The 16,730-nt window shown below is 41.8% G+C and overlaps 1 protein-coding gene across 1 annotated transcript; it reads left to right on the top strand.

Moving 5' to 3' along the window:
* Positions 1 to 13,346: 13,346 nt before the first annotated feature.
* Positions 13,347 to 16,332, top strand: LOC147454709 (uncharacterized). Its single transcript, XM_086517066.1, has 2 exons — positions 13,347 to 14,396; positions 15,103 to 16,332. The coding sequence occupies exons 1-2, from the start codon at positions 13,347 to 13,349 to the stop codon at positions 16,330 to 16,332; spliced, it is 2,280 nt and encodes a 759-aa protein (XP_086373192.1).
* The last annotated feature ends 398 nt before the right edge of the window (positions 16,333 to 16,730 follow it).

The following is a 16,730-nucleotide window of genomic DNA, read 5'->3' as shown; positions in this document are numbered from 1 at the left end:
TGTTTTGCAATAGCTATACTTTTTCAGTAGCTTTCTTCTCCATTTTTAGCACCCTTGCTATTACTCTATCAACCTTTTTAGATATAGCGGACAAGATCAAGCTCATGAAGTTTTGGTCTTCTTCAACTTCAATAATGAAGTAGCACCACTGTTGACATGAAAATATCATGGGCATGCCAAAAAAAATCTAGTTGCTTGGGAGATTGCAGAAATTGAAGTGCATTTTTGGGCGGGTTCACTATCTATAACATCCATATCATCTGCTTTCAAGGCTTAATTAAAAAGCCTCTAGTTTGCCTTCAATTCTCATTCACACCTATTTTGATTTTAGAAGGTGCATACTGGTGGACTTTTAAAAAAAATCCATTCGTCTAAAGATTCCTTTATTTCGTCGAAGGTGCTCCCTCCCCTCCCTCTGACCATCTCCTTCTCCATACCCCCCTCTGCGTTCACCCCCAAGCCTCCCTTCTCTGCTCTGCCTCCCCATCTTCCAGCTTGCCCTGCAGGTCTGTCGATGATGTATGGAGCTCTCTCTCTCTCTCTCTCTCTCTCTCTCTCTCTCTCTCTCTCGGGATAGTTTCACTGGTTGTCAATACGACGACGCAAAGGAGGGGGCTTGGTGCCATGCAATTAACTGAGTCAGCATGCAAGGCTGGGTCAATACGAGGACGCAAAGGAGTGGTCACTGAGTCACCATGCAATAGAGAGAGAGAGAGAGAGAGAGAGAGAGAGAGAGAGAGAGAGAGAGAGAGAGAGAGAGAGAGAGAGAGAGAGAGAGAGAGAGAGAGAGAGAGAGAAAAGGGAATTCCTTGAGATTCCTCTATTCAATGATTTTTTGAAATTGAGCAGACATACTAGGTCGATTCTATTGGGAACCCATTAATTTCCATGATTTGATTCCTTTTGGAATCTTCGAAGTTGAAGGAAAAGGCAATGGAGAAAATTCCTACGTAGCCACCTCCCTCCCTAAAGAGTGCCTCCCCCCCCCCACTGTTGTCTTCGCTTGCAGCATCCCTTCTTTGCCCCACCTTCTCTTGGTGTGTGTGCTCTACTAAGGTAGAGATATATTATCCTGCATGTGGGCCAACCTGCCCACACAGAGAGAAAAAGAGGAAGACAGTGCTACCCACGTGTGTTCAACCAAGAGAGGGAGATAGATTGAAATATTGTCCACGAAGGTAATATATGACTCATGGGACCATAAGAAAAACATTACAATGGTTCTATCTAAGAAGAAGATGACGATACATATCGGTTAAGGACTGATGGTCCATAAGGAGGGTAAAAAGAAAAAGGGAAAAACAAAAATCTAGGGGGGATCAGCTATGGGATGAGCCGAGTTGGGATTTCAAAACTCCTAGATGATGGCTTTATCACCTCAATAGACTCTCCATTTACCTTGTTTGTGGGTTTCATGTACCTTTTTGAGCTCGCTTGCTTTTACTTTGAGTTGATTTGTAGTCAATTCTTCGACGATCCAAAAAGTTTTGCCATTAAGGTATTAGCTTTTTTCGTTCTTCTTTATCCTTGAAGGTGAGAATACAATGCTTGGGTGGCATATGCCTGTGTGTGTCGTTGATCCAAGAAACAGTTTCAGGTTTGATGTTGATAGGTTGAAGAATGTCATTAAGCTTGTAGATCATGCATCCAATCGTGATGAGCAATCACTCCTTGTCACCTCCATACGATGTCCACTACCTCTGCAAACTCTGGCACGGCACCATGGTGTGTGAAGTCTCCCAATCTTGAGAGAGAGAGAGAGAGAGAGGGAGAGAGAGAAACCTAGCCATGTGTGCTCAATTGAGAGAGTTATAGCTATGTAAGGCCCTGCCCACCCTTCACCTTTGTCCTACATGCATATGTTCATCTCCCTCGTACATCTGTCGCATTGCCTTCTCTTTTGTCACCCTGTCGTGTGCGCAAGTCATTCTAGTGCTCCTCCTTCTCCTGCTCCCACATGGTACATAGCTGCAACTATATCTTGTAATGCATGGTCCACTTTTTGCCTTTGTCGTTACTACACACAGATTCATCTCCCTTCTCTACTTGTTGTGCTACCTTTGCATATAAAAAAAATTCTTTCTTCTCTCTTCCTCTTTTCTCGCTAGGACCCTAGGTGTCCTTTACCTCTTTTTTTTCTTTGAGGCTTAGATGGAATCTCCCTTAGATTCCACCTCATGAACTGGAAGCCTTTGGAATGTTAAAAATAAGTGACACCTTTTGTTGAACTCACATGCTATGTTTACAAATGGACAAGTGAACCGTTGAGTGTGCAGTATGCTCTTGTGGTTTGTGCCACACTATACATAGAGAAGGCCAAGTTAACGCACTCCCATGAGGTAGCCAAGTGCCATGATCCCAAAAATGGCCTTGTTTCATTTTGGTCACATTTTTTGGTCTCAAATTGGTAAAAGATTGTGTGTGTGCACACATGTTCTCTCTTGCATGTTCGTACATGACCTTTCTTCTCTCCTAAAATGATCAATAAGTGTCCATTATTGTTTGTGTATGCTATATAATACTTCGATGTGACAAGAAGTGTGCTTTCGTGCACATAAGTGGGGTATTACCCCGGGGTGGCCTCAAAGTAGAAGATAGACACTACTAGCTTGCTTTGTGCATAGATAATTGTGCATGTCAATTCACATTCGTATATTATGCGTCGCCTTTGCGATGCCTCTACGTGTCGCGTAAGCGATGACATGCATGTCGCTTCTGTGACGCATAAAATTCAAAATTTTAATTTTCAAATTCATCACATAAGCAATGCTTGCAGTTGCAAGTCGCTTATGCAATGTTCGCTTTGTTAGCCCACATCAATAATCCTCTTTCCTTTTTGTAGTGAAATCAATGGTTGAAAGAACTCGCAAGTTGCAAACATAAATATTTTGGGCCAATTGTGCGGGGAAAGAGGAAATTATACTCATGCCAAGAATGGTCTCCATGATTTTGTTAGTATCTTCATCAGGTATTAACCATGATTTTAAATATCAAATCAATGAGATAGATAGGATCTATATCTAAATGCTCAACGTTTGACCTTGAAAATTAAGATTCGATGAACTGACAACTAGTATTTTGCATAATCGTCGGAGAAATTTATACTATAAATCGAGATATGTGAGAAGTAGACAAATCTTAACAACTGCTATATTGTGAGATGCCCCCTACTTGACACAAAACCAAGATCGTGGTGACATGTTGGCTACTTCTGGTCTCCATTCTTGTTAAATTCGACAAGAAGGTAGCTTGGAAAGATAAATATACTCTTCTCTTTAAGATCCAATCTAAGTTGCTGAATCCAACTATGTTTTCTAAATGATTAGGTCAGGTGTATCTAATTTGCCAATCCTGGAGCTCTTTTGAGAGTAAATAAGAAAAAAAGTAATTGAGACTTTAAGTTAATTTTAAGAAAATTGAGTAAAGAGAAGTGTGGCAAACACGAGCCTAAGAAGAAGGATAGATTAATTCTTGAAACTTTTTCTCTTGGGGGGATGGCTAAAAGCATGTGTGTCTAGATGCAAGAGAGGTCTTAGGATAGAAAAGTAGCCCACATAAGTCCATAAGCCTTGCTTTGAGTCATTCTCATGAGTCTTAAAGAAGGCTTATCCTCCTATGATGCAAGCAAAAAGTAACTATATTTGTGACCGACAACCCACTAGCATCCTATAATATTGATGCAATGTTTAAAGTTGTGCATATTAGTACTAGGTCCACTTTGTAGATTGCATGTCACAAGCCATAGCAAAATGTTGATGCTTTTTTCTTTTTTTTCCTTGCAAAACTCACGATCGTGAGTGAATTGTATTATAACCATCGAAAGAAATACAAAATGGTTTCAAATTCAAACCGAACCTTGAGGTTCGAAAAATATTAATGCTTTTTAAAGTACTTAGCATCATTCAAACTTTTTTCTTCCCCCATCTCAATGGCTTAGGGACCTCGGTTCTTTATACAATTCAACAAGACACGACCTCATATTCATCCTCAAATCCCAATATAACAATTCAATTTTGGAATTAGAGCTTACTTTATATTTAACTTATTGACTTTGACGATGGGATGGTGCCTTTTCTTTATTCAATGGGAAAGGTGCTTCTTCAATCTTTGCAAAATTTTGATGCTTAATGTCATGTCAATCGCTTCAATATAAATTACTAAATAAATAAATAGATATATCGCAAGAAGATTCTTAAGTGGCATTGTATATAGCCCATTGTCTTCTAGTTGTAAAACGTGACATATGTCTCTTTCACACTGTTGAGTAACCTTGGAAGTATGATTAGTCATCACAAATCGTGGTCTCACAAATTTTGATAGTAGGGGTGTCTCTACACCAGGGCTCAGGAAACAATTTTTTGTGGACTTGGCTTTGGTACTTTTTCACACGCATATGAACATGTTAACTCTAAATTTGAGAGGGATAATCACACTAAAAATCTCAAATTATAACTAAAAATTCCATAATTTGAACCAATTTGAGAACCTTCTTGCCCAAACTTGAGCCGGCCATTTTTCATTTTGAACAGGCTTTGAATAAAGCGAACCTATCTTTTCCCGAGTCCTGCTCTACACTACCTTTGTTGAGGAGTTTGGAGATTCCTTTTGAAGGAAGTTTGCTTATAGCCTTGAATCTCAATTTGTACTTGTCTATAGAGGATTACTTTGCAACCTTGGAGTGTCTTGATCATCCACGACACTAAGTGACACATAACATTAAAGAGGGGGGGGTAAGGGGATCGACGGCGCGGAAGTGGATGTGGGGAGCCTGAGGAAGATTAAACCCGGACGCGCGGCAAGTCAACGCAAAAAAGAACCCGGGCGGCGACTCGATTTGAACCCAGGGCCTCATCGCCCAGATTGTGACGCATGGGGTAACCATCCCACCCGCGCGCACATGTTGTAGCCATGGCCTGGGTTTTTGGGGTTTTATTATTAAAACATAAGCGCTGCCTGGGTTTAATCTGTGGCCGGGTTTAGTTTTTAAGTGCTCATCTACGACTGCAACCTCTCCGATTTTTGTGCGCGCACTTCTCTACCCTCGATCCCCTTACCCCCCCCTCTTTAATACTATGTGTTATTTAGTCCTGAGGCTTGATCATGGCGCCAAAGAAAAAGAATGCTGTAAGGTGGTACTCAAACACGAGACACATGTATGTTGGCTTCTTGAATTATGAGTTGCACTTTGAAGTAGGACGGCTTCATTGTTTTCTTCTTGGAGGAGGTGTTGTTGACCTCCAAATTTTCATGTAAACTATCCTATTGATGGCATGTCCAGATGCCATTGTGTACCAACGGTGGAGCTGTAGCTTGTATGCCTGGCACATGTTCTAAGGTGTAGTGGAGTCCGATATTGGCAATTGTGTGCACTCTGTCCAGCTTGCATCAATATGCCTTGCAGGATTGCCCCCCTCGACACAGCCCGTGATGTGCAAATACGGTCTCTGATCTCTCTCTCTCTCTCTCTCTCTCTCTCTCTCTCTCTCTCTCTCTCTCTCTCTCTCTCTCTCTCTCTCCAAATTGGCTGTAGGCCGCCCGGCCAAGCTCTTCTCAGGCCCTCATGCCGACATGCATGCAGGCTGCACCGTCTGTCCCAAACTCTTCTCAAGCCCTCGTGTCGACATGCAGGCTGCACCGCCCCCCCTCCCCCTGCCCCTGATGCTGGCCTTGAGCCGCCGCCACCTCCCACAGAGGCCCCACCCCTGGACCAGGAATCTGAGTGCATCAGAGGATGTATACTGCTATGGCTACTGCTATTGGAGCTGCTGACGGGGAGGATGCCGGGCTTGGGTACACCAGTCCTTTCAGGCTACTGCGGCTATGGCTACACCACCTTGTGTGCTACAGTTTTCCTTGCTTGGTGTGTATGGCAACCAATTACTGGTTCGGTGAAGCGGACTCTTGGGCTGCACAAGCTGCTGCAATAATATCCACCTAAGTACAGGTAGTAGCATGGCCTGGGCATTCAATACCATAGTGCCAAGCTCAAGAACCTCATCACTGCGGCCTATTTACCCGAGGCTATCCAATTACCAGCAACCATCGCCTACGTAGGGGCTGTGACCCGCACGTTTCTTACTCAGCAGGCTGTGGTCGCCATAGAGACAGACACGCGACGCGCATCAGAAGCTTCACAACCCCCTTCTTCCTCTCCAACACACGGGACGTGACCCTCGACAATTTGGAGATCAAGGTCTGAGGTATGAAGGAGACGGCGACCCTGGATTCACGCGCTCTCTATCTGAGATATGTAAACACTCTTAGGGTCTTAGGGTCTGTGGTTATTGTCGAAGCTTGGCTAAATTGCAAATCACCAGTATTCATGCTGCTGCGCGTTCATACTGTTGTTGCTGAGGGCCGGACCCTGGTTGAAGAAAATGAAGTTGACTCTGGGCCGGTAGGTTGCATGTGCGCAGATTGGCGGCCGACGGTGGTCGGTGAAGCCTCAACCGCCGGTGCATGTGCGCAAAAGCCACAATTCGGTCGGTGAAGATTCTATTGAGCTGCAAACGGCCGGCACGAAGCATGTGCATAGTCTATCTCTCTCTCTCTCTCTCTCTCTCTCTCTCTCTCTCTCTCACCCAATGCAAGGCGGGAAGCGGGTGATGTGGCAACTCTCTTTCTCTCTCTCCTCCAAGTGGCCTCCAAACAAGGCATTTGTAGAAATTCCATGTAACTGCGCGCCAACCTATTGTATGGCTATTTAAAAGGGTCCATTCACAAGAAGATTTAGAAATTTTCTCATGTAGGAAAAGGGAGACTTTTTCAGTGTTTTTCATACAATGCATAACATAATGCATAACATCATGAGCTTCTGCTTGGGAGGTCTCCCAGTTTTTAGGTCAAAATTCAAGGGGAAACTTGAATTTCTCCCGTTTTTTAGGTCAAAATTTGAAGCTTTTGCCGATAATTACACTAAAACTTGTGTAAATTTTCCGGTTTTCTTAAAGGCAAGCTTGACATCTAACCGGGATTTTACAATTTCAACCGGTTAAAATACACTAGACCCCGGTTTTTTTCTAGCACTGGTGCCAACCTATTGTATGGCTATGGCTATTTAAAAGGGTCCATTCACAATAAGATTTAGAAATTTTCTCATGTAGGAAAAGGGAGACTTTTTCAGTGTTTTTCATACAATGCATAACAGCATGAGCTTCTGCTCGGGAGGGAAACTTGAATTTCTCCCAGATTTTAGGTCAAAATTCAAGGGGAAACTTGAATTTCTCCCTGTTTTTAGGTCAAAAAATTTGAAGCTTTTGCCGATAATTACACTAAAACTTGTGTAAATTCGCCGGTTTTCTTAAAGGCAGGCAAGCTTGACATCTAACCGGGATTTTACAATTTCAACCGGTTAAAATACACTAGACCTCGGTTTTTTTCTAGCACTGGTGCCAACCTATTGTATGGCTATTTAAAAGGGTCCATTCACAAGAAGATTTAGAAATTTTCTCATGTAGGAAAAGGGAGACTTACCAGTGTTTTTCATACAATGCATAACATCATGAGCTTCTGCTGGGGAGGGAAACTTGAATTTCTCCCAGTTTTTAGGTCAAATTCAAGGGGAAACTTGAATTTCTCTCGGTTTTTAGGTCAAAATTTGACGCTTTTGCCGGTTTTCTTAAAGGCAAGCTTGACATCTAACCGGGATTTTACAATTTCAACCGGTTAAAATACACTAGACCCCGGTTTTTTTCTAACACTCGTGCCAACCTATTGTATGGCTATTTAAAAGGGTCCATTCACAAGAAGATTTAGAAATTTCCTCATGTAGGAAAAGGGAGACTTTATCAATGTTTTTCTCATACAATGCATAACATCATGAGCTTCTGCTCGGGAGGCACTGCGTACCTAGCTCGGTGCGATTGGAGACACGGGACCACTGGTCCCCCCGTCGGGCCGCTGGTCCCCTGCCCCCAATCGTACCTAGCTAGGTATGCTGTGCCTCCCTCACAGAAGCTCATGATGTCGCGTTAAGTCATAATGTGGGAATTATTGTGAGCATCTGTCCAAAACTTATTGTGATTGAGTCTACCCTCCAACGTGAATCATTTGCGTCATGCGTGAGACAATAAAAAGGCTTTGGAGTGGAGGCAAATCATTATATCTTTTTATTTTTGCCATAAAAGGTGAGAGTGAGCAAGGCGACGGGCTTGCTGGAGTGGTTAGATGCGCGCAAGGATGGGGACGGGGACAGGGGACACTCAGAGTTTGGGGTGGAGGCAAATCATTATATCTTTTTTTTGCATAGATTGCCAATGTGAGCCATGCGGCGGGCTTGCTGGAGTGGTTGAGTGCGATTGACAGGCACGGGTAGAATTCCGACCTTTACTTTTGTAAAGGTAGGAGATCTTTGGGAGAGAATCTGGTAGAAGAATCTGAGTGCAAAAATTGAATAAAATAGCAGAGGAGCGAGTAGGCACAATATAAGTAATTCATGGTGCTCTCTATGTTGTTTCGCCTGGATATGGTTTCTTTACCATAGGGATGAGACTTGTGAGACCTTTATAAATGGCACACACTTGTGGAGAAGAACTTCCAATGAAATGATGTAGTTCTGCTATCTGAGGGAAGCAGCATAGAGAGACTTTATGAAAGTACTCTATTTGGTAAGCCTTGAAGATTTTGGAGCCTTGGTGTACCTATGCAGGTTCCATCACTTTAGAGTGCCCTTTATTTGATGTTACTGGTTGATAACTCCAATCATTTCGCCTGGATATGTTTTCTTTATCGTAAGGATGAGACCTTTGATAAATTGGTATGTATGCTCATGAAGCAATACTTTCGATGCCTCAATCCATTTCCAAAGAATTAGAGGGGGAACTTGGGAAGTTTGTCTTGAAAGTCCAATAAAAATATTATATATGCTAGCTATAACACTTTTTCCAAAAGCTAGCGCTTTTATGGTCTCGTGTAGGAGGATATCATAGTCAGGAGAGATGATATCTTTGACAAGCATCTTCTTAATGAAGCAGAAAAAATAATATTTTGGGTGTAAAAAACGTTTTTTAGACATACAATATTCCTTTCCTTTAATTTGCCAGGGGGAAATTTTGAAAAAATAAGGTTATTTTTTGATCTTTTTACACTATTTTTGTCTATTTCGGAGCGGAATTTCGCCTTTTTGCCTTGCCCTCAACCTGCAGTTTTGAAATTGAGAACGGCACAATATTAAGTTGAAACACATTTTTCCCGAACATTGCGGGCCATGCGAGACGAACTCATGTCCTTTGACGGTTATCTTGCACTGATGCTTTTGGGGCGGAATTTGGCCTTTTTCCCTTGCCCCTCACCTTATTGCCAAGCTTTGCACAGATTTCCTTGATTTTTTGGAGCAAAGTTTCACTTTTTCCCTTGCCCCCAACTGGCTCTTTTCAATTGCTAGACCGAAAGTTTATATTAAAAAAAGCTTGTTATCCAGGGTTTTGCGGCGGCATTTTCCTTGCCCTAAAATGAAACTTTGGGAAATAGTTGTTTTGAAAGTTTGGACATTAAGGTGTTAAAACCTTTTAAAACATACAAAATTCCTTTCCTTTTATTTTCCAAGGGGAAATTTTAAAAAATTAAGTTTATTTCTTCTATTTTTTTAACTATTTTTCTCTTTTTGGGGTAGAAATTCTCCTTTTCCCCTTGCCCTCAATTGGCATTTTTGAAATTGAGAACGACACAATATTGTGCTGAAACTCATTTTTCTTGAACACTACAGCCCATGCGAGGTGGACCCATGTACTTTGACGGCTATCTCGCACCCATGCTTTTGGGGTAGAATTTGGCCTTTTCCCCTTGCCCTCACCTTGCTTTTGGAGTATAGAAAACCGTTTTTCATTCATACGAAATTCCTTTCCTTTAATTTGCCAAGGGGAATTTTTTTAATAAAATTTTATATATAATGTCTTATTGGTGTGCCAGGCACTCTAGAAAGAGAACACTAACTGTAAATGCCCTCGATTGGCATTTTTGACATTGAGAACCACACAATATTAAGTTGGTACACATTTTTTCCAAACATTGTTGCGAGGCGAACCCATGTACTTTGACGACTGTCTTGCACCCGTGCTTTTGGGGCGGAGTTTGGCCTTTTCCCTTTGCCCTCAAGTTATTGCCAAGCTTGCACTAATTTTCTCAAATTTTTTGGGGTGGAGTTTCCACTATATTTGGAGATTTCTAAATTAAATTCCTCCAAGTTTCATGCGTGCTATCACCTTGGGGTGAAATTTAGAGATAAATCTCAAACTTCGTAGGTGGGATTGCACTTAAGTTAGGATGCTTTTCTCCAAAACATGGGTGCTATCACCTTTCGTAGGTGCTATCACCTTGAGGTGAAAGCTTAGAGGTGGATCTCAAAATTCATAGGTGGGATTGCACTAAACTTGGATTTTTCCTGTGTGTCAATGAGTGGTGGTCTTTTGACGTGGTGTGTTTTCCCTTGGGACTAGAAAGAGAAGCAAAAGTCTTTAATTTGGTGATGGTTCATTGGTGATGGTTCAAATGGTCTCACCTACAATCAATATTGTGTGGTTGACTTTATCATGATTGAGATTGTTTGGCCCTCTTTTTTAAAATAAGATATCCATGGATGGAAGTACACTAAACCAATCTTCGAGCACTCCAATACACAATGATTTTTCCCAAAATGTGAGTGGTGAAGATGGGTGGTGGCAAAGGGAAACCCTTGCCTATATTTGAAGTTTTTTACACCCTAAATTCCTTTGAGCTTTGGAGGTGTTCTTGCTTTTCAGTTGGAATTTAGAGGTGAATTCCAAATTTGCAAGTGAGAATGCACTAAACCTAGGTTTGAACAATGTTTAAAGGAAAATTATAGCTTTTGAGACAACTGTCTCCCTCCCCCCTCCCTCTTTCTATCATAGCCACTTTTGGCCACGAGCTATCCTCTATGTCTTTGTAGGTTTTCTCAGCTTCAAATAATGATTTCAAAAGTAAATTCAAAAGTAAAAGTTAGGTGGGATTACACTAAACATAGCTCTTTTTTGAGCACTTGGATAAAAAATATCAATGCTACAATACTTGAGAGATTTTTGATTTCTTTTGGAGTGATTTAGTCTATCACCCTGCTAAAACATCTCTCTCTCTCTCTCTCTCTCTCTCTCTCTCTCTCTCTCTCTCTCAGTCACTTTTGACCACTAGATACCTCTCTACACCTTTGCACCATAGCCTTCGGGACCATTGAACTGCTAAAAGAGGCCCAATGGAACCTCGTCTCAACATCTCCAAGCATCAGGCAAGTGCATGATTCACGCTCATGAGAAAAGCCGCTCTATTTCTTTTTTTTTTACACATGAAACATGCAATTCCTAGCCTTGTGAAGCGTGCACACACACACAGACACACACACACACAGGGAGAATACAACCTCATCTCAACATATCTTAACATCAGGCAAGTGCATGATTCACACTCATGACAATAGGCATTCTGCATTTCAAAAAAAAAAAACACATGGCACATGCAATTCCTAGCATTGTGAGGTAGAGAGAGAGAGAGAGAGAGAGAGAGAGAGAGAGAGAGAGAGAGAGAGAGAGAGAGAGAGAGAGAGAGGGGAGGTAGAGCGGTCAAGAAAATTTGTGACAAAAACTAATCCCAAAATTTTCCATTTCGAAGGAAGCCCAAGTGATTCCTCATATTACAGTGGAAAACGTAGAACTCCTTACCTCATTTACGTTATTCTGAGAAATATTGCATGAGACAAGCAAGACCCCTTGAAACTCTTGCTCTTAGCATAGCAGTAAAAAAAAATGGAGAGGGAGCTGGGAGAGCCAGTCTATTGCAACGGGGCAAGAAACTCTGATAACCAATCTACCAAACTTTAAGATTCCTCTTCTTCTTCATGCAGGTAGCCATGATAGGCACGTTTTGTAGCACAATAGGAAGACCCCATTACGAGGCAGGTTTTGAATGTCATATGGGCAATGCTAATAGACTTGCCGATGAGTCTTGATACCTAAGCATACTACTTCAATGTGAATTGGGAGAACCAACCTACAATATTTGGAGACGAAATTGGAAAAGCCAATCTACCACATTGGGTGAGAAAACCACAAAACCACTCTTACCACACTTGGGTGGTTCAACCTTTCTCTCCTTCTTCATGCAAGAACCCATGAAAAATCTGTTCTTGATGTCATAGAGAGAACCAATGATAGGAGATGCTAAATAACCTTCAAGAAGTCTCACAACTGAGTCTTCAACTCCAATGGTGTCATTTCATATTCAATTTATCCTATGACGTCTATTAACTTTAATATATCTTACTGATAGAAGAAGTGGGAGGATGCGTGAAAGGAAAGGTTTGTTAAAGCAATAGAAAGGATATATCAAACAAGCCTTGAACTCATGCGCACTCTTTATTCCTTCCTTGGGTATAATACTCCAATTAATATGATGTGTTGAGGGTATTATATGCTTGCATTTGGAAGTTAGTATAGATAAGGAACTTCCCTACCTTAAGTACACTACTTTAATTAATACTATGATGTATTGAGGATATTTTATGCTTGCATTTGGGAGTAGCTAAAATGATAAAACTTATGCACTCATTATGAACTTAGTGTTTTCTCTGTTGCTTCACAGAAGCATTTATGAGGACAAGGGACACATGCCTTTGTCTTCCTGAATCTACAAGTCATTCCTCTCATGTGCGTGCATGCCGGAAGGTTGCATGAAATTATCGACGTCAACTCGCTATACAACGCACGATATAATTTCTAGAGGATGCCTTGCCATGCTCAACATATGGCCATGGTCATGGTAGGAGTCCCTCCACATTTGTGGAGGGTTCTATCCATGGTGATGTTACTATTCCACAAGTTCCTTTGCAAACTGTCATGCAAGGACAAGGACAAAGACAACACACTCTTTCATGTTTGGATGCGACAAGAAGATATCGTCGACAACGGGCAAGGCAATGCACCTCCAACATAACAGAACAGCGACATCAACATGACGGAGACTTTTGCCCTCTCATAGACGCTCAAAATGAGGAACAGGTCCCGTATGTTCATGACACATCACTTGGAGGAATTGCTTGCATTCTACATGCCTATCCATGTCTACGAGGTGTCCACCCTTCCATGCTACCATTGATACATGTCTCATTGCCTACAGATCATACAGGAACCATGTTCTCCTTCTGTGAGTTTTGTGGTGCACGTCTTTGGCCGTGTGAAATGAAGAATGAAGATACACCATCAATGGGAAAATATTGTTGCAAAGGTGGAAAAGTATCCCTCTTTCCTCTTGCAAGACCGCCAGATGTATTGGAGAGGCTACTCACTAATAGTGATGCTTTGAGTAGGTCTTTCAGAAGAAACATCAGGAGTTACAATAGTGTTATGGCATTTGCATCTCTTGGAGCTACCATTGATGAGACATTGATGGGTAGGTCTGGTGAATATTGCTTTCGTGTACATGGCGGTGTGTACCATCGAATTGGTTCTTTGCTACCACATGAAGCAGGGGCTCCAAAATTTGCACATATATATGTATATGATACTGAGCATGAGGTTCGGAATCGTATGAGTGCCTTGGATGGTTTGAATTTGTCCACCCTTGAAACATTATCAATGATGATGCGATCATGTAATCCGTATGCGAATGCCTTCTATAATGTTGGTAGAATGTTACGTGATAGTCCTGGTGTGGAGATCAAAATGACAATTTGTGAGAATAGAAATACTTCCAGGCAGTACTTGATACCTGTTGGCAATGAGGTTGCTGCAATTATGCCAGATCAAGGGGATGTACAAACAGTTGGCCATCGAGACATTGTGATACATTGTCAAAATGGAAGGCTGCAAAGGATTTCAAATCTACACAGGTTGTATATGCCACTATTGTATGTTCTTCTCTTTCCACGGGGAGAAGATGGATGGCATATCAAGCTTCCTTATGATAATGTGCATGGCCCTTTGGATGCCTTGGTTGGTCGACAATGTGTCACTCAAAGAGAGTACTATGCATATCGGCTACAGGTTTGTGCTGATGCTGATACAAAGTCATGCTTGCTTCGTGGGGGTCGTTTACTTCAACAATTTATGGTTGATGCATATTGTGCCATTGAGGAATGTCGTCTTGCATGGGTCCGTATAAATCAGCAGACATTGAGGGCAGAATTGTATGCAGGCTTGGTTGACATGGTGCATTTGTCTGGGAGTGATGCTGTAGTTGGACGGTCTGCATGTCGAAGAATTGTCTTACCCTCATCTTTTATAAGCAGCCCTCGGCACATGTACCAATTGTATCAAGATGCAATGGCAATTGTGCGTGAAAAGGGAAAGCCATACTTATTTATCACATTCACATGTAACCCAAAATGGCCAGAAATAAATGAGGCATTACTTCCAGGACAGGTTTCCTCTGATCGACCAGACGTAACCACCAGGGTTTTCTTCTTGAAACACTCGAGCATGATGAAGTATATCTTAAAGAGAGATATTTTTGGGAAAGTGGTGGCTTACATGTTTGTCGTGGAGTTCCAAAAGAGAGGCTTGCCACATTCTCATACATTATTGATTCTAGATCCTCGATGTAAGCCTCAACATTTGACTATGACAAGATGGTTTGTGTAGAGCTGCCAGGTAAAAATCAATTTCCAGTGCTGCATGATATCATTGTTAGTTGTAACATTCATGGTGCATGCGGTGAGTTCAATAGTTCATCTCCTTGCATGGTTGATGGCCGATGTATTAGAAAATATCCACTTTCATTTTGTGAGCAAACAAGCATGGATAATAATGGCTACCCCATTTATGTGTGACGAAAAAATGGGTTCACCGCCAAGGTTAGGGGTTCTGCTATTGATAACCGATGGGTTGTGCCATATAATCCTGTTTTGTCAACACTATTTAGTGAGCATATCAATGTTGAGGTATGCTTGACAATTTCAACCGCCGTCAAGTATGTCTATAAGTACGTCTACAAGGGGCATGATAGGGCAACTGTAAGATTCCATACATCGGTACGTGATACAGAAAGGGTGAACATTGATGAGATAGACATGTACACGGATGGCCGCTATGTATCTGCATCTGAGTCTTGCTGGAGAATTTTTGAATATCCTTTGCACAATGACGCACCAATTGTTCAAAGATTGAGCATGCATATGCCGGCTGGTCAAATGGTGACTTTCGAGATAATGATAGACTTAATGATGTCTTGCAAAGAGATAATGCAGAGAAGACCACTTTGACAGAGTGGTTCACATGCAACTTGGAGAATCCTGAAGCAAACGATAGTTTGTACATTGATTTTCCTCAAAAGTGGGTGTGGAATTCGGGTTCAAAGAAATGGACAAAGAGACGTCGTGGGGACACTATTGGGCGGATGTATTTTGTGCAGCCCTCTGCAGGTGAACGATATTATGTTCGTTTGCTTTTGACTATTTGTAAAGGATGTAAATCATTTGAGGATCTACGCTCCGCAAATGGTGTATTGTTTCCAACATTCAAGGCAGCATGCATTGCAAGGGGTATCTTGGAAGATGATGGGGAATGGTTCGGATGCATGGAGGAAGCTTGCAGTACACATACAGGCTTGCAATTGAGACATTTGTTTGTGACCATTCTATTGTTTTGTGAACCCTCCTCCCCTTATCTCTTATGGGAAAGATTTCGACGTTTTTTGTATGAGGACTATCAACACATGTTGGAGATGAGATATGAGTCGTTAGATGGTTGTACACAGGTTGCTGAAGGGTATGCATTGAGAGATTTGCATAACATTCTTGGTACTTTTGTACGAAGTTTAGCTGAATTTCCTGGAATTCCAATGCCTGATGAACGCTTTGTGACACGTGATGAAAATAGCTTGCTTTTCCAAGAGCAATGCCTTGACACAATGCAAGAGCTATCCGTGTCACATGAAATGGAGCAGAGTCTAAATGAAGATCAAAGGATTGCTTTTGAGGTAGTGTTGCATGGCCTGACTATTGATGGTGGGGCTATTTTTTTCCTAGACGGTCCTGTAGGGACTGGGAAAACTTATTTGTACAATTGTTTGTTGTCACGTGTGCGTGGAGAAGGAGAAGTTGCATTGGCCACAACATCTTCTAGTATTTCAGCATTGCTATTGCGAAATGGATGCACTGCATATTCTAGATTCAAGATACCCTTGGACCTTGATAGTTGTAGCACATGCAATATCCCTGTTCAAGGTCAACTTGTTGAATTGCTTAGAATGTGCAAGTTGATTGTGTGGGATGAGGCTCCTATGATGCATCGATATGCCTTCGAAGCTTTGGACAGGTCTTTGCAAGATATCATGTGCTCAACAAATCCATTTGGTGAAAAAGTGTTGCTTCTTGGGGGAGATTTCAAATAGATCTTACCAGTGGTGTTCCAGGGAGCGCGTGCTGACATTGTTGATGCTACACTTTGTCGATCGCACTTATGGAATCGTGTGAAGATTCTTAGATTGGCACATAACATGCGTGTGGGAGGTGGTGATGTTGTAAATTCTGCCTATAGAGAATGGCTTATGGATGTAGGAAATGGGACTTTGACAATCGGTGATGAACAAATGATAGAAATCCCCCGTCACATGGTGCTTTCTTCATCCTCATTGGATGTATTGATAGGTTGCATCTATTCAGAAATTGATAAAGATGTGGTCCATGCAGAATACTTCAGAGAGCGGGCCATCCTTGCTCCAAAAAACTCTGAAGTTGATATTGTCAATGCTAAGGCCCTGTACACAATGAAAGGTGATGTTGTGCAATA

This window comes from Adiantum capillus-veneris, chromosome 7 (genome assembly GCF_014529385.1).
Source record: "Adiantum capillus-veneris isolate H3 chromosome 7, ASM1452938v2, whole genome shotgun sequence".
Lineage (NCBI taxonomy): Eukaryota > Viridiplantae > Streptophyta > Polypodiopsida > Polypodiales > Pteridaceae > Adiantum > Adiantum capillus-veneris.
The sequence above is the reverse complement of the archived record's forward strand: the minus strand, read 5'-3'. Positions and strand labels throughout refer to the sequence as shown.